Source organism: Pygocentrus nattereri, chromosome 22 (genome assembly GCF_015220715.1).
Source record: "Pygocentrus nattereri isolate fPygNat1 chromosome 22, fPygNat1.pri, whole genome shotgun sequence".
NCBI lineage: Eukaryota > Metazoa > Chordata > Actinopteri > Characiformes > Serrasalmidae > Pygocentrus > Pygocentrus nattereri.
The window spans coordinates 17,820,987-17,846,113 of record NC_051232.1 but is presented as its reverse complement, the minus strand read 5'-3'; the positions used below and the strand labels follow the sequence as shown (position 1 = coordinate 17,846,113).

At 39.1% G+C, this 25,127-nt stretch overlaps 1 protein-coding gene across 3 annotated transcripts; it reads left to right on the top strand.

The window, feature by feature from the left end:
* Positions 1–699: 699 nt before the first annotated feature.
* Positions 700–25,127, top strand: myoz2b (myozenin 2b). Of its 3 annotated transcripts, none has more exons than XM_017722735.2 (6): positions 700–833; positions 2,518–2,613; positions 9,252–9,418; positions 15,154–15,247; positions 19,292–19,475; positions 22,052–25,127. In XM_017722735.2, the coding sequence occupies exons 2-6, from the start codon at positions 2,529–2,531 to the stop codon at positions 22,275–22,277; spliced, it is 756 nt and encodes a 251-aa protein (XP_017578224.1). In that variant the 5' UTR covers positions 700–833; positions 2,518–2,528; the 3' UTR covers positions 22,278–25,127. The 3 variants fall into 3 exon arrangements, with proteins under 3 accessions (XP_017578224.1, XP_017578226.1, XP_017578227.1); XM_017722737.2 differs by having other exon boundaries at positions 2,490–2,613; XM_017722738.2 differs by lacking the exon at positions 2,518–2,613.

Below are 25,127 nucleotides of genomic sequence, written 5' to 3'. Positions count from 1 at the left end.
TGAAACTTGTAAAGGACATTTGGTGTTTTCTTTGAAGCTGGTAACAGACGTATTAATAAATATTTCACCTTGTAGCTGTTTAGCAGTTACTATTTCAATAAAGAGCCCTGAAACAGGGCTGCTTCTGCTGCTGGTTTCCACTAACTGAAACCCACTCCTATCCAGTCATTGATCTGATGTCGTTGCAGTGAAGCAATAAAGCCCACATGCTCTCCAGGTTGAATCTCTAGAAGGATAGTATAAAATCCCCGGGGTTCTAGAATACAACCCCAAGAATTAGGATCCCAGGGGTTCTAGAATGCAAAAATGGTCCCACCCTTTGGAAATATAAATGAGATTACTGTCAGTTACTAACTATGTTGGTGGTTAATCTGGCATATTAGGCTTTCAGCTCAGCTTCTGAAATCCTTACCAATGAGAGAGCTTGCTTGGCATGCTGAGAGATCCGTAGGCCTTATTTGAAGGCCTAGAAGGCCTTTAGGGTTCTCTTCTTACCTTTACATGCAGGAGAACACACAATTCTTAGCCTACCTACACTCATATACAAACCCACTTGATCCTAACATACACCTCTCATTCTCATTTCCCTGTCGTCAACATCTGATGGTATTGTGAGGGGTTGGGGTGTTGAACACAGGCTAAAATTAGTCTATTGATGTAAGCCAGCATTCCAACCCTCAACAGACACATGCACCCACCCACAGCCCCCCGTTCCACAGTGGGTTGAGTGTAGAGACAGGGAGAAAGAAGACTTGGTCTGGATCGAACTGCCCAGGGTGACCCTTTACCTTCCCTCAGAACTTCCAGGTGCAAGCCAAGACACAACTCCACAGGTAAGAAATGTGTCCTTCTAGAAGGTATTCAATGTCTTGAGAAATCTCAATGGTGGGAGAGGATGATTTTGTGGGTAATCTGCTTTCCATCAAGCTTTTTGTCACGATAAAAGGCCTATGATGTGTTTTCTCACAGCTTTTCTAATCTACATGACCAAAGCTCATGTTTTACTTGATACTTTCAGGTGATTTCTTAACAAGCTACAAACTTCCATCCCTTGTTGCATTGTCACCATCATGAAACTTATGAAAACTTACACTTGATTCACCTTTCTTTTTTAAAAAACCATGAGATTTGGTTGAAGAACTTTTTAACGCTTTGTATAATGTAAAGCTTTAAAACCAATTTAAAGGCAACTCACACAACCTTTACATTATATAGAGGTTCTCTGGAGGTTCTTTCTTTCTATATAGAGGAACTTTCAAAGGTAAAGTTCTTCACTCTCACACACGTCATTTGCAAAGCTGATTCAGCCATTGCATGTTTTTAGGAAACTGACTGAGGTTCTTCTATGCCAGTGCACAAAGAACTCTTTCTGGCCCCTGTAATTTTATAGAATGATGGTAAAGAGATTCACATGTACATTGACCACACATGTTCATTGCACTAAAATATATGCACAACTATTTTGCATATGTTTTTGATCCCAACAGAACGTCCATTATAAACCTACAGCATGACAGTGATGTAAAAATAGATGAGTCCACATTTCATGAAGCCTTTTATTAAGGTCAGGTTGGCACAAGAGCTGCCTGGATGGACTCTGTCGAGTGCTAAATATTTTTTTTGGTGAGATCAAGGTTAAATCTCTCAGTAACGCATTCTACGATCAGGACACAACGTCCAATCACCAGCCTATTAATCAGTGACCAATGATTCATAACACTTCAGCAACATGTGACATCTTGCCATGTGAAACTTGCCACACAATCTCTGCTTATTTTAAGGTGAGTACTACCTTTGCCCTTTTTAACATGAGCTGGTCAAACACATACTGGACATCTCTTTGACATAAACATTTGCTTTAAAGAATCATTTATTGAAAGATTCTTTAGGGAACCAAAATTGGTTCTTCTACAAAGAACCATTTTGGAGTGTTTCATTAAGTGTTCCTTTGCCTGAGATAAAAATATCACCACATTTCAAAACTGGGATTTTTTTCATGCTGAAAATTGCAGAAGTTTCCAACTGTCTTGCACAAAACTCAATGAACTCCATGAACTAACCTTTCACGTCATTTAAGAGCCTGTTCACAGCATGCGTTGTGCCCTCCACAAGGCCTTTTATCAATGGTGAACCCAATATGGTGTCATAAAGGGGTTATATTTGTGCATTGCTTATAGTTGTGTTATAATGCATTACGATCAACATTTCAGGCATATATGACCACAATACCTACATATTGTCGCTGTTGTAACAAAAAATTGTAACTAAAATTTTTACCCTTTCTCCTAAAGCTTTCCTTTTCATTGTATGAGTGGCCAATAGAAATGGAAATATGAAATCTTAGTACGTAAATTTGAAAAATCTACTTCTTTTTATTCCAACTCCTAAAAAGTTCCTATTTAAGAGAAGTTTTGTTACAACAGTATCAGTACGTAGTATTACCACATACCATACTCGTGCCTTTTGTGTCCTTTCTGCATTCATTGCAGTACCTCTCTACACATTTAAACCCATTAGGAAAAGGCACCATGTCACGATTCAGCACGCTTTCAGTCCGCGAGAGGAAGATGCAGGCGGCGGCCATTTGCCACGAAGTCCACGGTGGTGCTAATGGTACAAAATCTACAGCAAGCATTCCATCTAATCCCCCACCAAACCCTAACTGTAACCTCTAGATACGCACGTCTCTGACCTCACAACAATTTGATTAATTTCTTTAGGAAATGAATCAATGAATCATATACTTAAACTTCACAATGATATAATAAGATTATGATTCCTTAGGAAATGATTCAGTGAATCATCTCAAATTTAACAATGATTCAGTTAGATTAGAATTTTTAGGAAATGATTCAGTGAATTATAAACTCAAATTTTGCCATGATTCTATTTGACTAGATTATTATTCTATGGGAAAAAATTCAGGGAATTATGACAGTCCAGCTTTACCATCAATCAACTTGATTACGATCCTCTAGGAAAACGATTCAATTAATCAAGAATTCAAACTTCACCTCTCAATTAGTTATTTAGGAAACAATTCCATGCTTTGAAAAAAAAACTACTTTGATTTAATTCAGTTCATTTAATTTCAGTCTAGTTATTTTGCCACAGTTCAGAATTACTTGAAAACATACACTAAATATGTAAATGTGACTGAAGAAACTATTTAGAAAGAAGTGGTATACAGACAGTAAAGCAAAAGACCAAGAATTTTTTTAATTCTACATTAATCTATATAACAGGCTTACATTTTTATTTTGGCCAAAAATGAGTACATATTTTATTGAAAAGTATTACTAGTAATCATATTTCAAAACCGATGCACTTGAATTTCCTCCTTTGAATTTTACAGTCTTAATAACAATTATTTTTGAAAATCCACAGAGCAACTTGGCTCAACCAGCCAGCTTGAACCTTCATGTGTCACACCACCTGGCTAGCCACCTTTCAGAGAATGCCAGGGCTAGGTTTGGAGAGCAGTTCATGGACACATTCCCCTTTGCTAGCCAAAAATACGTTAGCCACAGGCTTCACTACCTATAGCAGTGGATCCCTTTGTCACTGGAGTTTGGAAAGGGGTTATTTTTGAGTTGAGTGGTAATGTTGAGGGAAGGGAGCTGGGGGAGGTGGGCTGGTGGACACTAGACAACTGTGAGGTGGCTGGACTGAGGACAGATTGAAGATCATGAACAGCTGCAGCGCGTTCAGCCTCTGCAGCCAAATCTCCTGTAGTTTAGATAGGCACTGACATCCCTACAGACTTTTCAGGACTGTACTATATAAAACACAGGAATAATGAGGTGAAGTTGAATACACTGGGTGATATCTGTGTTTTACAGTAGTTTTGAGATAAGATTTTGGCCAAAAAAGGGAAAGCCAGTCATGGTGGAGGGGTACATGCTAGAGCAAAATAGTCCACAAAGAAAACGGTTCCTTCTTTTTTACCACTCTTACCATCAAGAACATTACATATAAAGCTCATAAGACACACACACACACACACACACACACAGACACACATATATATATATATATAAGACACAAGCTCATAAGACACATGTAGGTTCACTGGACTTGATCAGTTTCTCTACTTTACATCAAGCCACTCTGAATTCAGTGACTGAATTGTGCATAAATTTTGTGAAATATGTAGAAATTGCCCATTTTAATGGCAGTAACTGTAAGATAATATCACAGTTTTTTATTTCAGCATTTTAATTCCAAAACACTGTGGTAAATAAATGGCAATTTATCCATTTAAATTCATCAATCATTACCAATTGCCAACGATTAATGTGTGTGGTGTGTGTGTGTGTGTGTATGTGTATATACATACATATATATATACATACATACATACATACATACATATATATATATATATATATATATATATATATATATATATATATATATATATATATATATATATATATACAGTGCTCAAAAAAATAAAGGGAACACTCAAATAACACATCCTAGATCTGAATGAATGAAATATTCTCATTGAATACTTTGTTCTGTACAAAGCTGAATGTGCTGACAACAAAATCTCACAAAAATCATCAATAGAAATCAAATTTATTAACCAATGGAGGCCTGGATTTGGAGTCACACACAAAATTAAAGTGGAAAAACACACGACAGGCTGATCCAACTTTGATGTAATGTCCTTAAAACAAGTCAAAATGAGGCTCAGTATTGTGTGTGGCCTCCACGTGCCTGTATGACCTCCTTACAACGCCTGGGCATGCTCCTGATGAGGTGGCGGATGGTCTCCTGAGGGATCTCCTCCCAGACCTAGACTAAAGGATCCACCAACTCCTGGACAGTCTGTGGTGCAACGTGGCGTTGGTGGATGGAGCGAGACATGATGTCCCAGATGTGCTCAATCAGATTCAGGTCTGAGGAACGGGCGGGCCAGTCCATAGCGTCAATGCCTTCATCTTGCAGGAACTGCTGACACACTCCAGCCACATGAGGTCTAGCATTGTCCTGCATTAGGAGGAACCCAGGGCCAACCGCACCAGCATATGGTCTCACAAGGGGTCTGAGGATCTCATCTCGGTACCTAATGGCAGTCAGGCTACCTCTGGCGAGCACATGGAGGGCTGTGCGGCCCTCCAAAGAAATGCCACCCCACACCATTACTGACCCACTGCCAAACCGGTCATGCTGAAGGATGTTGCAGGCAGCAGATCGCTCTCCACGGCGTCTCCAGACTCTGTCACGTCTGTCACATGTGCTCACATGTGAACCTGCTTTCATCTGTGAAGAGCACAGGGCGCCAGTGGCGAATTTGCCAATCCTGGCAAATGCCAAGCGTCCTGCACGGTGTTGGGCTGTGAGCACAACCCCCATCTGTGGACGTCAGGCCCTCATACCATCCTCACGGAGTCGGTTTCTAACCGTTTGTGCAGACACATGCACATTTGTGGCCTGCTGGAGGTCATTTTGCAGGGCTCTGGCAGTGCTCCTCCTGTCCCTCCTTGCACAAAGGCGGAGGTAGCGGTCCTGCTGCTGGGTTGTTGTCCTCATACGGCCTCCTCCACATCTCCTGGTGTACTGGCCTGTCTCCCGGTAGTGCCTCCAGCCTCTGGACACTACGCTGACAGACACAGTAAACCTTCTTGCCACAGCTCACATTGATGTGCCATCGTGGATGAGCTGCACTACCTGAGCCACTTGTGTGGGTTGTAGAGTCCGTCTCATGCTACCACGAGTGTGAAAGCACCACCAGCATTAAAAAGTGACCAAAACATCAGCCAGAAAGCAGAAAGGTACTGAGAAGTGGTCTGTGGTCCCACCTGCAGAACCACTCCTTTATTGAGTGTGTCTTGCTAATTGCCAATAATTTCCACCTGTTGTCTACTCCATTTGCACAACAGCTGTGAAATTGATTGTCAATCAGTGTTGCTTCCTAACTTACTTGGAGTTATATTGTGTTGTTTAAGTGTTCCCTTTATTTTTTTTGAGCAGTGTATATATATATATATATATATATATATATATATATATATATATAGTGTCTCACAAAAGTGAGTACTAAAGTAAAGTAAAATTTATTTATACAGCACTTTTCACAGACACAAGCCACAAAGTGCTTTCCAAAACATAACACATAACACAATATAAAATATACACCTTGACACAGTACAAAAAAATGTAAAACAAAACAGGACTGGCAGTGTCTTAGTTGCCTTGACCATTTATCCAGATGCCTGCTTAAAAAGGTAGGTCTTTAGTTGCTTTTTGAAAGACTCCACAGAATCAGTTGATCTTTAAAAAGGGGGCAGTGTATTCCACAATTTAGAAACGAAGACCTCCAATGCTCGATCTCTACGAGTCTTTAATCGAGAACATGGAACAGACAGTAAATTTAAATTACTCGACCTAAGAGAACGAGCTGATACATATGGATGAAGCAGATCAACCACATACATAGGAGCCTGACCATGCAATGCTCTGTAAGTAAGTGTAAGGATTTTAAACTGAATCCTATACTCAACAGGAAGTCAGTGTAATGAAACTAACCGAGGAGTAATGTAAGACCGTCTATTTGACTTGGTGAAGCATTCTGAATCACCTGCAGGCAGTCACGAGCAGACTTACTAAGTGAAGAGAAAAGAGCATTACAGTAATCAATACAAGATGAGATAAAGCCATGTATAAGCATCTCTAGCTTCACCCTTGAAACTACAGACCTCAATTTACTAATATTTCTTTAGTGGAAAAAGCACACCTTCACCTTTTCTGCAAATACTATAGAAATGAACACTATAGAAATGCAAATACGATAGAAATGAAATTTGGATATGACTTAAAGTAGTCAGTGTGCAGCTTGTATAGCAGTGTAGATTTACTGTCCTCTGAAAAGAACTCAACACACAGCCATTAATGTCAAAATAGCTGGCAACACAAGTGAGTACACCTCACAGTGAACATGTCCAAATCGTACTCAAAGTGTCAATATTTTGTGTGACCACCATCATTATTTAGTACTAACTTAACCCTCTTGGGCATGGAATTCACCAGAGCTACGCAGGTTGCTACTGGAATCCTCCTCCACTCCTCCATGATGACATCAGCTGGTGGATGTTAGACACATTGCGCTCCTCCTCCTTCCACTTGAGGATGCCCCACAGGTGCTCAATTGGGTTTAGGTCTGGAAACATACTTGGCCAGTCCATCACCTTTACCTTCAGCAAGGCAGTTGTCATCTTGGAGGTGTTTTTGGGGTCATTATCATGTTGGAAAACTGCCATGCGCAGTTTCCGAAGGGAGGGGATCATGCTCTGCTCAGGATGTCACAGTACATGTTGAAATTCCCTCAATGAACCGCAGCACCCCAGTGCCGGCAGCACTCATGCAGTTCCAGACCATGATGCCACCACCAACATGCTTGACTGTAGGCAAGAGACACTTGTCTTGGTACTTCTCACCAGGGTGCCACCACACATGCTGGACACCATCTGAGCCAAACAAGTTTATCTTGGTCTCGTCAGACCACAGGACATGGTTCTAGTAATCCATATTCTTGGACTGCTCGTCTTAAGCAAATTGTTTCTGGGCTTTCTTGTGCTTCAGAAAGGGCATCCCTCTGTGACGATGGCCATGCAGACCGAGTTGATGCATTGTGCAACATATGGTCTGAGCACTGACAGGCTGACGTCTCACTTCTTCAACCTCTGCAGCAATGCTGGCATCACTTATGCATCTATTTCTTGAAGCCATCCTCTGGATATGATGCTGAACATGTGGATTCAACTTTTTTGGTCGACCCTGGCGAGGCCTATTCCAAGGTGAACCTGTCCTGGAAAACCACTGTATGACCTTGGCCACCGTGCTATAGCTCAGTTTCAGGGTTTTAGCAATCTTCTCATAGCCTAGGCCATCTTTGTGGAGAGCAACAATTCTATTTGATATATATATATATATATATATATATACACAATTAAGTATGTATTATTAATGCACATGACCATCTATTCAACATACAGCAGTTTAGCACCCCTCTTTAATGCTGAAGTTATTGTTATTGAATAAGTCACAATACAGGAAAGCCAACTGAACAGAGTTCATTTACATATGTACATCTTAAAGACACAGTCACAGAATTAATATGTTTAATTAAACTCAAATGGTACAAATATCTGGAGTTGTATCTTCCAGATGGCTGCTGCTGTTTTAGTTAAAAAAAAAGACAACAACAAAGTGACATTATCACAAAACAATGTCTTGACTCTTCCGCATTAACACCTAACCATGCATAGTTATAAACTTTAAATTAAAATGCAACTGTATAAATGCCACACAATGTGTTTATTGGTTTTTGTAAGGCAGTTATACTCTGTCTAGATGTTATGTAGCACCTTGGTCCATTGAATATGTCAAAATCTCTCTATACCAGTATATTAGATATTAGATTTTTTGGACATCTCTGAGGAGATTAGATAAAAGATAATTCACTTACGTAATGAAGGAGAGAGTGAAAAATTAAGTGAAATGAGTGAAAATAATGGAAAAAAAGAGGAGCTTCCAAAACTGGAGTTCATAAAATGATTAAAAGCTACAGAGGAAATGGGACCAGTAACAATTATTAAGACCTGGTAGACCCCTACAGTTGCCCCCATCAGATAAACAGTACTGCTTCAGATCTAAATAAAGGTGTTTCTGTCCATCCTTCCACCATGAGAAGGGAACCCAGCATAAGGGTGTGTCTGAAAGTCTTCTCAGAACAATGGATTGACCACCCCAGAGTCCAGACTAACATCATTGCGTGTATTTAATGTTGATCATGAAGAGCAAAAAATGCAACCAACTACTAAGACTGAACTTTGAAGGTGAGGAAAACTATCCCTTTGAAAAACTGGAAGTGAGTCTTCTGAAAAGAATGGAAGTTGTAATAAAGAGTGGACACAAACACTTAATGGCCATTTTATCTCTGACCTTTGCACTGTAATGTACATGAATCTTTTGAGTTTCCCTTAATCTAGCTTACATAAATGATTCTTCGAGGTTCGTCCCACCTGCACATTTAACTTACAGAAACGTTTCTTAAAAGATCTAGTCACGGAAAGGGTTTTTTTAGGGAACTACTGGTTCTTCAATGACATTGCTCCAACTCTTTTTATAGTGTTGCAATCTATTCTACGAAAGCCATATGACACATTGTGTAGCATTTATAAATGTGTCATGACTGGTGTAATGTTGTGTATTTGTAACACTGTCTAATGCTTATCGCTTAGGTGACACAATGGACCTTGGCAAAAAGCTCTCGACGCCAAAAGACATCATGCTGGAGGAGCTGTCTCTCCTGTCCAACCGAGGCTCCCGCCTATTCAAGATGCGCCAACGCCGCTCAGAGAAATACACCTTTGAAAGTATTCAGAATGAAGCCAATGCACTTCTGAATGTAAGTAAAATGAACAAACAAACAGCTAAAATGTGAAAGTAGCTCAGACAAAAATTTAATTTACAGAATTTGTCCCTCACCTCTTATGTAGTTAAGCTCTTAAATGGTCAGGACCCACCGGTGGGCCCAAAGTTTTATCACAATCTTCTATAACCTCTGTCACTCATCCACATCATTGAATTCAGGTGTTCCAATCACTTCCATGGCCACAGGTGTATAAATAAGAGTCTCAGGAGCTCAGTGAATTCCAGCGTGGTACCGTGATCGGACGCCACCTGTACAGCAAGTCCAGTCGTGAAATTTCCTCACTACTAAATATTCCACAGTCAACTGTCAGTGGTATTATAACAAAGTGGAAGCGATTGAGAAAGACAGCAACTCAGCTGCTCAGGCACATAGTGCACAGAGGTCGCCAACTTTCTGCAGGGTCAATCACTACAGACCTCCAAAGTTCATGTGGCATTCAGATCAGCTCAAGAACAGCGTAGAGAGCTTCATGGAATGGGTGATGTAAAGTGTTGCCGCTGGACTCTATTTTGTTACTTTGACAGGCCTCTAACAGTCAGTGACAGTAACAGTGACTGTCACTTAACACTGTAAGACTAGTCATGGCAGAGCAGCTGCATCCAAGCCTTACATCACAAAACACAAGGCAAAGCATTGAATACAGTGGTGTAAAGCACCACCACTGGACTCTAGAGCAGTGGAGACATGTTCTCTGGAGTGACCAATCCAATGGACGAGTTTGGGTTTGGCGGTTGCCAGGAGACCAGTATTTGTCTGACTGCGCTGTGCCTAGTGTAAAGTTTGGTGGAGGGGGGATTATGGAGTGGGGTTGTTTTTCAGGAGTTGGGCTCGGCCCCTTAGTTCCAGTGAAATGAACTCTTAATGCTTCAGCAGACCAAGAGATTTTGGACAATTTCATGCTCCCAATTTTGTGGGAACAGTTTGGCGACGGCCCCTTCCTGTTCCAACATGACTGCGCACCAGTGCACAGAGCAAGGTCCATAAAGACATGGTTGAGCGAGTTTGGTGTGGAAGAACTTGATTGGCCTGCACAGTCCTGACCTCAACCTAATAGAACACCTTTGGGATGTCATGCCATGCTGAACTTGGAGTGATATTAAATCCACTGAGGGAAAGTGAACTTACAACATAGGCTTGACGCTAAGAGGTTACAGAAAATAGAGGCCCCTTGCGGAAATTAGCATTAAAAGAGCAGTGGTAGACCAACCCAAACTCACAAACTCCATTAATAGAGCACTTAAAATGACACCCACTTTTAAATACACAATTACATGTTGGTGTCCAAGATGCTCAACTGTTTGCGTTCACAGTTGATGGTAAAATCACACAGTTAGTCTTTTGAGCTACACAGAGATGCTAACTGTGGCCATGGATAAGGCTAGCACAGTGCTGTGCTGCTTGAATGGCAGCCACACATGGTAGATAGTGCAGGACACGTGCCCAGTGTCCTTCCAAATGTTTCCCTTCTGGGGTCAGTGATAACATGAGGGCTCGCCGGCCCACTTCACTTATCAGCACCAAGGGACATTTGTGTATGCATGCCAGATTTTAACACATGTTCTTTAGCTGAAATGTGTGTAGCTGTGCACCTTTTTAGCTGCAATGTACACCGATCAGGCATAACATTATGACCATAACATTATAACATTATGACCTTGTTTCTATGCTTATTGTCCATTTTATCAGCTCCACTTACTATATAGGTGCACTTTGTAGTTCTACAGTTACAGACTGTAGTCCATCTGTTTCTCTGATACTTTGTTACCCCTTTTACCCTGTTCTTCAGTGGTCAGGACCCCAATGGACCCTCACTGAGCAGGTACTATTTGGGTGGTGGATCATTATCAGCACTGCAGTAACACTAACGTGGTGGTGGTGTTAGTTTGTGTTGTGCTGATCTGAATAGATCAGACACAGTATGGCGAGGAGCGAGGAGGTGGACGCATAGGCTAAAATAAGCGACTTTTATTAGGAGCAAATCCAGGGTCATAGTCACAACGGTCCAGGGTCAAACAGGATCAACATGAAAACAGGATCAACAAACAACAGAGGCCGGAAGAAACAAACACCAAACGATATCAAAACACTTCAAACAGTACAACCAGAACAAGAAACAACAAAGATCAACAAAGACCAAGGCAAACACAGGTCTTATATACATGAGGGCTAACAAGGGATCACAAGACACAGGTGGAAACACAGGTAGGAACAATCAGGGGTGGAGTCACTAAACAAGGGGGCAGGACAGAAAAACCAAAACAAACGCACATGGAAGACCAGGAAGTAAACACGAGCACATGGACAGGACAAAGGTAAACACAAGCACAAGAGGAGACTGGGAGGCACCAATCGTGACACACAGCAGTGCTGCTGGAGTTTTTAAACACTGTGTCCACTCACTGTCCACTCTATTAGACACCCCTGCCTTGTTGGTCCACCTTGTAGATGTAAAGTCAGAGACAGCAACTTATGTGTGTCAGCATAGTTTGTGTTGGTCGTCCTCTAGTCTTTCAGCAGCCCACAGTACACTGTTAGCTGGATATTTTTAGTTGGTGGACTATTCTCAGTCCAGCAGTGACACTGAAGTGTTTAAAAACTCCAGCAGCACTGCTGTGTCTGATCCACTCAGACCAGCGCAACACACACCAACACACCACCACCACATCAGTGTCACTGCAGTGCTGAGAATGATCACCCATCCAAATAGTACGTGCTCTGTGAGGGTCCAGTGGGGTTTAAACCAGGCATCATCTTAAAAAAAATATTTCCTTCCAGTTGTTTGTTGAAATATTTATTTTGGTGAAGTGAGATATTCTGAAGAATAACTATAACTTGAAGGGCTGTCATATCTGTCAGAGCTATCAACATATATTTCCTATCATTACACAGGGAATAGTTTTTCTTCTCAAAAGAGATTTTTTATATATATATTTTAATACATGCTCCTAAAGTAAAGCAAGATATGGTGCAAAAGTGACTTTCCATACACTTCCACAAGGGAGAGAACTGTATCTGTTGTTGAGTTCAAAATGGTTTTGTATAAACGATCAATAGACAATCAACATCATGACATTCTTGGTTGCTGTTTGAATGAGTCATTTAAGAATATTTAACATTTGAACTTGTAGACCTTTGAAATTGTCAATCTGTTGGTAGTATCAAGCCCATATTAGGAAGGGTCTAAGCACATGTCTCAAGGAAAAGAATGAATGGCCCATTTTGAAAATCACTGCTATCACACTGTTGTAAAAAAGTTGTACATATATTTATTTCCCCCAAAACATCACTGGATCCTCTGAATTAAAAGGTCAGCAGTCCAAAAATGAGTATTGCGACACAGCAGGCTACGACTGCTGCACATTGACTTGATATCATAGGATTGGCAACCTCTCAAAAACACCCCACACAAATGAACTATGTCAAATGTGACAGTTTACGCAGATGTTGTTGTTTCGTAATAAATCATTAATCCCTAAAATGTTTTTCAAAGCATTTTTAAAATGCAAAGATACACATACCCAAATCTCTATAAGACTTATATGTGTTATGTGTTGTTTATTCTCAGTTGTGTAGGTGGGAAGACGAAAGCTCTGTAGACACTATCTGGATTTAAACATGAACAACTTTATTTCAAATTAATAAGATAGTGTTAAAGCCCCGTGAGAGTCCCGAAGGCCGAATGTGGGATCTCTAACTGTTTCAAACTGCCCCTGCTCTTATATGGTGAATGTACGCACATACATAAGATGGTTAGAGACACACACACATCCATACATTCCCATTAAGAAACATCTGGAAAAGCTTAAATCTCTCATACCATTGGAATGCTATTCTATACATTAGCTCCCTCTCTTGAAGGAGGGGGCGAGAGGGGCCCTCAACACAACACAACAGAGGAAAAGAGAGCTTAACAGTACGTAAAGATAACAGATATAAAAATATAAAGAAAAACATGAATATAACAATGTAACAAATGCAAGATGAGTGTAAAGGCACCTCATATGAAACCATATAACTCCATATTTAAAATGACTATATGCTCATCCTGTTCAATTCCACTGAATTCAAATCATTAAGACCAAGTTCAGCATTTAAAATAGCTCTTGGAGAATAAAGTAATATTTCAATCTTTGTTGTTAGTCGTTATTGTATATAAAATAAAAAAATATTTATGTGGCAGTTTAGACTTGGGCACTAGTGTAAGTACATGTATTCATGTTTTGATTGCTAAATAGCTTCATAATGCAAATGATTCAGTGACAGTGATAAAACAGTCAGTATATTTTTATGTTTGCCACATGGCACAATTTTCAAAAATGAAATTTATTGTTCTCATAATGAAAACCTGTTTAGACCCAGTGCCCCTAATATGGATATTATGCTGACGACGGAATGATGTCCATATTTCAAGGCTTATTCACTGAAGCATGTATAGCACGTACTTTAGCATAAACGTTATTTGTCCATTAAATTACTAGCATTTTTGTTACAACAGCTTGAATGTTTGTATGCGTGAAAGCTCAACTGTAATGAAAATAAGAGCAAGGCCTACTGCCTACCCCTACCCACGAACAAGTGTAGGGCAGTAAAACAGTCCCATGTGAGTTATAAAATTACATGCATTTTATGGATGAACATTGCACTGCTATATTAGAGCTATATTAGTGCTTCTAAAAGCAATTTTGCCATCTTATTTGGTGTATCTGCCTTCTGGAAGCCTGTGGGAAGTCATTTCTGCAATCTGTGGGGGAAATAAAAGAATTTTCTGTCATTAAAGCAGAAACTAACTTTAATAACTTAGTTATATGAACTGTCCTTGCTCTTTGAACTACTGTGTGAAAACTATCCCTACTTTTACCAAGGCATCCCCAATGGGCAGGCTAATAATTTAGATGGGCATTTGCCCAATGAAGGATAGTCTTTCCTTTGCCCTTTAAGCTACACAAATACATGAGGAGCTTGACAAGGCACTAGTAATCATACTCTTGCAGGCCTAAGAATACATCTGTAGAGCTCCACTTTTTTAGTCTTTGAAACTTCCTTTCAGTTTGGAGCAACACTCTTTCAAATACAGCACTGCAAGGAGATTCCATACCATAGCTTTAAATATTATCATTGTATGTTTTCATGACTCTTCAGTCTGCTTTACCATCTGTAACCAATAGTATCTGTTGAAGAAGTAAAAGAGAGTTGTATGTACAAACCATTGTTCATTGTTCATTGTTATCTAAAGCAGTTTGAAAGGTGGACTCGTCAGACCACAGCACACATTTCCACTTTGCATCAGTCCATCTTAGATGATCTTTAGCCCAGAGAAGTTGGTGGCATTTCTGGATGTTGTCAATACATGTGAGGGTTTGAAGGTCACATGCATACAGTATCAGTTTTTGGCCTTGCCCTTTATGCCCAGGGATTTCTTTGGGCTCTTACAAAAATAAATAAAGCTGATGAGGAAAAAATATTAAATATCTCTTTTTGTGCTGTTTTCATTTAAATATTTGTGAAAGCCAGTTTACAGATCAATGCTTTCTGTTTTCTTTTTATTCTGTCTGCTGTCCCAACTTTTTTGGAATTGAGTGTTTAGTATATCTTTTTAGAAGAGAAATCACAATTAAGATTTGACTCATTTCAAATTACCAGTCAATAACAGAATCTTTTTTTTTTTTAAAGAAATCTCTTATTTTGTATCTCTTCCTGTCTTTTGCTAGAGTGAAGTTCAAACTAATGCTGAAAATGCAGAAAATAAATCTCCAAGCACGCCTGACACCAGAAATGCAGCCAACCCTGAGGAGATTGCACCAGGTAAGTGGACAAATTTTCACTCTTGCAAGGCCAGGACCTGCTGGCAGGCCCAAATCTTTAACATTTCTATATCCAGAGAATAGCTCATCCAGTTAGCATTAAATCCCCTGTACTTACTGCTAAATTAGCCTTTGTGTAATAAGCCTGGGATTTTAAGGAGTGAACTTGAGGCAGTATAGTATTATTTCAACATTGGAGTTATGATGTAAATCTGTGGTGACTGAATTTTTTATGTGCTTAGTTTTATGATGTGATATACATCATAGTTTTATGATGTGATATACTCATATTTTGCAATTTGTTGCATTTTACAACAAATTTCTAAGAAAAAAGTTCATACTTTTGGTTCAGTCTTTTTTAATTGAAGGAAAGCATAATTGTGAAGAAAACAACCATCATTCCATGGTTACCATTTTTGTTCTGCTGTAGCTAGTAAATTAACTTTGTCCCACCAAGCATTCATGCTCACCAGAAACAGGGCTAGTATTTCACTGGATAATGGGTGGGGGTGGCGGGGGATAAAGGGAATATGATATTATTGGTTAGTATTAAGTATTGAACTGTGATTAACATCCACAGGGACATGAACCAACAAGAAAAATGGTGCATTTTGATTTCATGTTGAATATAAATTAAAAATACCCTGCGACCCTGACGGAGAAGCGGCCTAGAAAATGGATGGATGGATGGATGAGTGAATATTTGCAAAAAACAATAAAGTTTATCCATTTGAACATTAAATATCTTGTCTTTGTAGTGTATTCAATTGAATATAGGTTGAAAAAGATTTGCAAATCATCATGTTCTGTTTTTATTTATGTTTTACGCAACATCCCAACTTCACTGGAATTGTATATATACATATACATATATATGTATATGTGTACAGATTTATATGTACATATACATATACAAATATGTAAATGTACACTCACACTGAGGAAATATGATTGAACACAGAGCTGTTTTCTATGAAAATTTCAATGACAAAACATAGAATCTCTGAAATACAGGACTCTGCAAATGTAGAAAACTAGGCTTGGAGAACATGGGGCTGGTTGCTAGAAATTTCAATGAGAAAATCAAGGTTCTAAGTGACATAGAACCCTGAGAACCCAGGGCCCTAACAACATAACATCCTGTCACATGTCAGTTAACACCATGACTGGAGTGTGACTCATGCTTGAGTTCATAACTTCAGTCGCTATCTCTGCAGCGTATATAACCTCTGGCAAAAATGATGGAATCATCCCACTTGGAGGAAGATCTTTCAATTGTTTAATTTTGTAGAAAAATGTTCATCACAGAGACACGCCACAAAGTTTTTTTTTAAATTCCAACCTTCTGGCATTAAGAAAACAATTAAAAAAGAAATAAATATAATTGCTGTAGTCAGTCACAACTGTGTTTTTAGATCATGTAGACAAAAGAAATATGGAATCATGAGAAAAATGCTACACCATTAGTACTTTGTTGCACCACCTCTGGCTTTAATAACAGCTTGAATTCTCTGAGGTGTGGTCTTAACTAATGACAAACAGTATTCATCATCAATACAGTCTCCAACTGTCTGTTACTGCTGTTGCCAGATCAGCTTTGCAGGTTGGAGCCTTGTCATTGACCATTTTCTTTAATTCCCACCAGAGATTTTCAGCTGGATTGAGATCGGGACTATTTGCAGGTCATGCCATTGACATTATATGTCTTTCTTGAAGGAAAGTTTTCACGTCCTTTGCCCTGTGGCATATGTCATAATCACCAAACATCCTTTCAGCTGATGGAATAAGAAAAGTGTCCAAAATTTCAATGTAGACTTTGGCATTTGTTGAAGATGTAATGACTGTCATCTCCCCCATGCCTTTACCTGACATGCAGCCCCAGATCATCAATGACTGTGGAAATTTACGTTTCCTTCAGGCAGTCATCTTTATAAGTTTCATTGGACCGGCACCAAACAAAAGTTCCATCATCACCTTGCCCAACACAGATTTGCGATTCATCGTTGACGATTACTTTCATCCAGTCATCCACAGTCCACGATTGCTTTACCTCGTTCTTTTCTGTTTACGTTAATGACGGCTTTAGTTTGGCTTTTCTGGATGTAAATCCCATTTCTTTTAGGCGATTTCTTACAGTTCGCTCACAGACATTGACTCCCGTTTCCGCCCACTTGTTTCTCATTTGTTCTGTTGTGCATTTTCTGTTTTCAGGACCTCTTGCTTTAAGTCTTTTATCTTGACACATTGATGTTTTCCTTGGTCTACCTGTATGCCTCCCGTTTACAACCTTCCCATCTTGTTTGTACGTGGTCCAGATTTTAGACACAGCTGACTGGGAACAGCCAACATCTTTTGCAACATTCTGTGATGATTTACCTTCTTGAAGAAGTTTTATAATTCTCTCCTTTGTTTCTGCTGACATGCCTTGATTGATTCATATCAATCCCCTTTGTACAACAGCTGTCCAAGGTGTGAGCACGCGTTTTTAACTGAAGACTAATTAGCAGATTTAATCTGATGTAGGTGTTTGTTTTAGAACTGCAAATTACAGAGTGATTCAGTATTTTCCTCAGAATTTAGTGAGAATTTTTTTTTCCTCTACTTGATCTACAAACACAGTTGTGACTGACTACAACAATTATATTTATTTCTTTTTTATTGTTTTCTTAATGCCAGAAGGTTGAAATTTTGAACAAAAAAAGTTTTGTGGCATGTCTCTGTGATTAACTTTTGTCTACAAAATTAAAGGATTGAAAGATCTTCCTCCAAGAGTGGTGATTCCATAATTTTTGCCAGGGGTTATAGCAGCAGACTATGCAGCACTTATTTTTTCAGAATAACCTTAAATCCAATTTGACATGCTTTCTGAATGATTTTGAATCCAAACCACAGGGGTCCGTCTACAACATGAAGAGACACTTTTTCATATAATGAGTTCTAACACTCGCACGCACACACAGTCTTCTCAACAAGGACATGATGATGATAGCACTTTGTGTCATGCAGGATTAGATCAGTATTTTGCTTCCCTCCCACTCTCTGCACTGTAAGCTGCTCCGCGCTGTGCAGGAGATGGCAGACGCTTCCAGAAGCTTTTTTAATCTCTTATCGGAGAGAATGTGGAGTGAGGAGTAGAGACGAGAGCCCTGAGGATTGTTATAAGCTTCCAGCTCTACTCCTGCCTCCAGTACTATTTACAGCTCAGTGACTTAGACAGTGTGAAACAATGAAATAACCAGACTGGATAACATGACTGGCTTGATGTTCCCAAGATTTATTCCTCCAGTGTTGTATGACCGGATACATTATTTTCCGTCCATTATTTCAAGGGATACCACAAATCTCTCTGAGAGAGTATCATAAACATGAAAAATACAGCTTTAAAATGTTAAAATGACTAAACATAGAGGAAGAAACCTTGAGAGGAACCAACACTCAACAGCAATACCAGCAACAATAGATGACTTCAGATCAAGGCCTATCACTACAACAAATTAGAAATATCTCTATGAAAACTAATTTCTGACTAGTAACGATGTTAGTCTTACTGTTATACATCAGTTAATGTCAGTGCTACATTCACTAGTAAGTGTACAGTATTACTGTTACAATCACAGTCACTGTTACTGTCACTGTTAGAAGCCTATCAGAGTAACAAATGAGAAATAGATGTAACCAGTCACTCTTTCTGACTAGTTAGTGTTGGTGTATCTGTTCAGTCACTGTTACTCAGTCCTGTCAAAGTAACAAATGAGAAATAGCTGTGAAACCAGTCAGTGTTACTGACTAGTAATAGTGGTACAGTCACTGTTACTGTCACTGTCAAAGTAATAAATTAGAAATACCTCTTTGATAACAAGTTACTACTGTTAGAAATGCATAGCGAGTTCAGTGTAGTACTATAGTGACCCTCTTCTGGCTCACATTGATATGGGTGTGCAGGAGTCCTCTCTGACGCCACAGCATGTAGCAGGTGAACAATATCTAATACACACAATGATGCCATAATCAAAAATAAACCCAAATAATTTCTTATGCATTTCAGGTTATGGTGGCCCCCTAAAGAATGTCCCACCTGAGAGATTCAACACCACAGCTCTCCCCAAGTCCTACCACTCACCCTGGGAGGAGGCCATCATCAGTGACCCCGTGCTAGCCGATACACTGAAGCTCAAGATGCCTGTGCCTGAACCCAGAGGAGAGATGCCTGATTACAAGAGCTTCAACCGGTACAGCTTCCACCCAGCCTGCACTCATAGCATGAGATTGGCTTGCACAGAAAACAAGATTAGCTGTTTTAACTTTAGATTTCTCTTAAGTTGAGCTTTTATTTTCTTCACTGAACATCAAACACTAATAGCACAGAACAATAATATTTTTTGTTGTATGTTCAATGTAGTCAAACATTTAAGGCCGACTGGTTACTTATGTCCTTAAAATATCATCATTTTCTACAGCATACAGGAGTCCCTCCATAGAGGGTGATCAGCTGTTCACATCAAGATTGTCTCCAGTCAGTAATTTTACAGCTATACACAATTTCTCCATTGATATACACAAATACAAACTCGCTTATGGGCAGCATTTTCCGCTGAGTGACGATACTGTTATTTCTACCACATTCCCTAAAATCTCATGTCAGCACTTCACATTAGCTAGCTTTTTGGTGTGGATCACAGACTTAACACCATTAAGCTTACCAGTTCTTTATTCTTTACAGTGGTGGTAGGACCCAGGCTTCACAATGTTTATATTTATATATGTGAAAATAAATATACATTGTTTATATTTTAACTCTTTAATTATGTAGTAATCTGAAAAATTGGTGGAATTCCCCTTCAATATGTTTCTGCACTGACTGATGTTGGATCGTAAACTTCTTTTTTGTACGATTTTTATTTAGTTTCCTTACAGAAAATTGCAGCCAACTTGAACATCCCTGTGTAGAAATGAAAGCTTGGAATCAGAGAACCGACTCTTTTTGGGAACAACTGACAGGCCAATTTTAATTAATCGTTTGAACTCTTTTAATATTAAGATCTCTAAAACTGCAAGAAGTCTACATGCGGCCTACATACTACCAAGTTGTAGCTCCCAAAATACTTTACTTTTTACTGAATGATAAAATTGATAACTGAATAACATGATTCAAAGGGTTAAGAGAAGTCTTAATCTGTGTTAATACTACTGTTTTAAATCTTAATGAGTTCAGCGCTGCAGTAGTTAACTCATCACTGATAGCTTCACTGGCATATGTACATATATATATATATATATTGGACCGGTCATATAGGCTGGATCTGAGTTCACAGATGTTTGAACTGGTTTGTGGAGCTGTAGTTTAGTGGAGGCAGAGCACCTTCTTGTGGTCAGCAGCTGCAGGGTCAGTCCACTGAGGCCCAGTTCAACAATTTTGGTCACAACATATGCATTATGTACTATGTGACGCAGTACAGCTGCCACAGGTGAGCTCACGTTGTGCTGACATTGTCAGTTAGATTTTTTTTTATTTTGTCTTAGATTAGTTATTCATTAATGTATTTAAGATATTTTAATCAGATTTATTCTAGTCCCGGCTCCCTATATTATTATAAATAGTAGCTTACAACATAAAAGGTAAGGGAAATGTAAATGGGGAACTGTATTTGACAGATTTTCCTCTTTTTTTTTAAATAATTAAACTTTGGCATAGTATGTAAACAATGTAAACGTTTCAAAACAGTCCATGCAGTCCATATATAGAAACCAAGCTGCCTATTTTTAATTTATTGTTTTTGTGATGTCATGAAAAATGATGCATTTACATCCCAGTAAAAGGTAGCCAATCAGATCAGAGGTCATTTACATATATCAGTTTTTCTTGCTTTGCAGCACAAATGTATGAAGCCCCTTTGGTTACATTCCTTTATTATTCCCATAATAAAATGAAAATAATTAGTGGTCACAACTTACTAAAGGTGTGGGAACGGGATCTTAATGTGTGGTCATGACTTAGTAAGGTGTGGAAACAAGATAATGAAGTTGTGGCCACAACGTAAATATCACAACTTTATTATCATGATCATGCACCTTATTGAGTCCTGGCCAGGACTTAATTCTTAATTCTTAATCTCGTTCCCACAACTCAGTTGTAGCCATGATTTACTTATTTCATTGTCATACCTTACTAACAAGTTACAGGTTACATACCTTACTAACTAAGTTGTGGGCACAACTTAATCATCTCGCTCCCATGCCTTAATCAGTCAAGGCTTAATAATCTTAATAAACTTAATAACCCCATTGTTCCCTTGGCCATTTTAATGCCTTGCAAGTTGTGGCATTATTTATTAAGTTAAGTTAAGTGATAGTTTTTTGATCCCACAACCCGGGAAATTCCACCTCCGTCTTTAACCCATCCGTGAAGTGAAACACCACATACACACTAGTGAACACACACACTAGGGGGCAGTGAGCACACTTGCCCGGAGCGGTGGGCAGCCCTACCCACGGTGCCCGGGGAGCAGTTGGGGGTAAGGTGTCTTGCTCAAGGACACCTCAGTCATGGACTGTCGGCCCTGGGGATCGAACTGACAACCTTACGGTCACAGGGCCAGATCCCTAACCTCCAGCCAAACTGCCCAAATTATCTCATTTTTATGTTAACAGTCATCTAGTGTCAAAAACCTCATGCGCAAGTCTGTTTGAAAGGACTTCACAACTCCACATGGCTTGAGACAAACATGTGATGACTAAAACATGCAATTTGAGTTACTTGATAGCTGCAATAGCATCATAGCTCCAATGCACACTTTGTTTTTTCCAGGGTGGCCACACCATACGGAGGCTTTGAGAAGGCCCCACGAGGAATCACCTTCAAGATCCCAGAGATAGATCTGAACCCCCCAAGATACCCCGAACTTCAAGACCCTGCATCGAAGCGGCCCACCTTCAACAGGACCGCACAGGGCTGGATCTCTGACGGCGTTCCTCTCATCCTCCCCTCTGTTCCACTGGAGCCGCCCGAGATCCCTGAATCTGATGACCTGTAATTGCAACCTGGCAGCTGTATTGTGGTAGAGGGTCTGAGCAGGGATTGGCCCCCTAGCTGCTGCTCCAAAACCAGTTCTGTTTCCTAATATTGAGCATGGGACTGTAGGAAACTGGTTTTGGAACAGTGCCATGGGCAACCTCTACATAGAGCAGTCTGTCTTGAGTGGGTGCCTCAATGCTTCAAGGGCTGATTGGTTTAACATGAATTGACTGCAAGAACATGTCAAATCTACCAGCAATGTAAGTATTGCAAGTTAGGAACATTACTTAGTACTGCTCAATTACTACAAACTATCACATTGCATTAACAGCAGCAAGCGATAACTGAACAGGACATTCTTATAACATCGCTGTCATATCAAAAGCTTGGAACACTGCGTGAAAATTGGACCAATAGAAATGGTCCAGAATAAAATCTTGACACATTAATGTACATTAAAGTTAAGAATGTTTTTTCCTCCTACTGTTGTTACCATCTGGAGATACAAGGTTTTGTTACTAGTGATATGTATTTATAACATAATACGTGTAACAAACATGACAGTGACAAGATAATAAACATAATAAATGTATACAATGTGTATTTATGTCATAATATATATAATAAACATATACAGTTTGTGCGGTAATGTGCAAAAGACCACCTTTCTTTTATTTAATTTCCAGTCAAAGTGGCCATTAAGTACATTTTTCAGCATCAGGGAAAAAAAACATTTAACTGAAAATGACTTTGAAGCCTCAGTAACAAAATTTCAGTATTCAGCATTCTTTTCAGGGGCCTTGTTTTCAGGTTTCAGTCCCACACCTACAGAGTTCAGTCTTACAAGTTGGTTACATTTTCTGTCTCTCAACCCAAGAAATCCCAAATGTGTTTAGTGATGTTGAGGCCTGGCCCAATGTTCTGAGAACATCTTGACAGCTACACGTCCTTTCAGACCCATGGTGTTCTAGCAGTGGAGGGATGGACAGATGGACACCTGTGGATTTTATCACATCTGAAGCAAAAACGGAGCTAGATTTTCTCTCAAAAAAGTATCTTCAAAGCAACACTATGTATGATTTGGAGATTTGGAGACCTCTCTGGTGGAAATGTGTAATTGCACACAACATGTGGAAGAACATTTTGTAGTGTCGGTTGTGCTTCGGGCCGCCACAAGTGGATGAATCTGAATTTTGCAAGTGCGTTGAAGGAGTATTCGAAGAGAACTCAGGCAAAGCTTTGATGTAGGGCATGTCGTCTGAGGATGCTAGTGAAACATCTACTATTGTCATCATATCTTCATCAGTATATTGTTGATTTTGCATTTGAGATGAAGTCTTTTTAAACCGGTGAGTGTGACATTAATGCATAATAACAAGACACGGCCTGATAAATTCCCATCAAACCCGTCCCAATACCTCTAATTTCTAAAAGATTATTTTAGGCTTTAGAGGCCGACTTGCAGCGGTGCAAGCATGCCATATTTTAGTGTGTTTTCACTATACTGAATGCTGCTACGTAGTGCTGCTTTAAGTACTGTTTATCTGATAGGGACAGTTTTGATGGTCCACCAGGTCTTGCACAGTTGTTAGGAGGCCCATTTACTCCAGTTCTCCTGTTTATTCACATATTTTTCAAATAACTATCCCTTCCCCATGTAAGTAGATTATCTCCTTAGAAATATCTCCTGAAAACTGAATGGCTTAATGGCCAATTTGACTGGAAATGAAATAAATGAAGGGTATTCACTGACTAGCACAGGAATGTGTTTATACAATTTTACCAATTTTTAGAAGTAAAATCTTATTTTATTAACACCTTAAACTTCTAGGCTTATTAGACTTATTATTATGTAACTACAGGGACTTCAATGCCAACTGGCTGAACTATTAGAAGTGTGTAATAAGGTTTTGGGCCTGCTGATTAGATTAGCCATTTAGGTTAACTTACATTAAAGTTTATATTTTTTCCCCTTCTACTAAAACGTTGTGAACAACAGTTATAAAAGGAAAGATGACAACACCTCACAACCTGTGATGCAGTAGGAAATATTCGCTGAAGAGTCATAGAACACTAGTGCAACAAAATAGACCTGAGCAATCTACACATAAATAAATAGAATTGAGAAGAACAAATTATAGTATCTTTTAAAGTTTGTAGAAATAAACGTATCCTAGAAATAAACTGAATGTAACTAATAAATAGTATAGAATAGCAACAGAATAGCAAGAAGCAAAGAAGGCCTCAAACATCTACAGCTCTGTATCGATTTACATAGAATAGAACCCAATATAGAACCCAGCAGTGTGTGTTAGATTAGCTTGTACACGTGTGAGTGTATTAGAAATGAATTGAATGTTAATAAAGAGCATTTATGATACATTACTGACTACTGAGGTGTACAGGACATATGAGAGCTGATAATGTGTGCTTCAGGAAAGGAATGTTTCCAGAGCTTTTATTTAAGATTATATTATGTATCACAATCAATATTTTCAATATTTATTGGATATTATTACAGCTACTAACCAATATGTTGTTTGACTGTGAGTGATTTGCTTGAAAAGATATTAAACATTTTAAAGGCAACGATAGGATGTTATAAAATGAGATTAAATTTGGTTTCATTAAGAGAGGGAAAAAAACATTGTAAATAGAATGTGTTGACTTTTTGAAGCTGGTTTTTACTGTAAAAAGTTGCTTTTTTTGCATTTCATGTTGTGAAACCTGATGTGCTGTTTGGTGGTGTTGCTATTGTGTGTGTGTATTTAGTATGATGGAGATCTTATTCTCGTGCTGCAGTCTGAAATGAATTTGGAAGCTGTGGTGTAAACTCTGAAATAAAATGTGCATTTATTTCATGATGAAA

Bases quoted from the DNA above. Each gene is read 5' to 3' on its own strand.
- myoz2b (XM_017722735.2), top strand. From the start codon at position 2,529: ATGTCACGATTCAGCACGCTTTCAGTCCGCGAGAGGAAGATGCAGGCG. The intron at 2,614-9,251 runs GTACAAAATCTA...CTTATCGCTTAG, and splicing joins AGTCCACGGTGGTGCTAATG to GTGACACAATGGACCTTGGC. The intron at 19,476-22,051 runs GTACAGCTTCCA...TGTTTTTTCCAG, and splicing joins GATTACAAGAGCTTCAACCG to GGTGGCCACACCATACGGAG.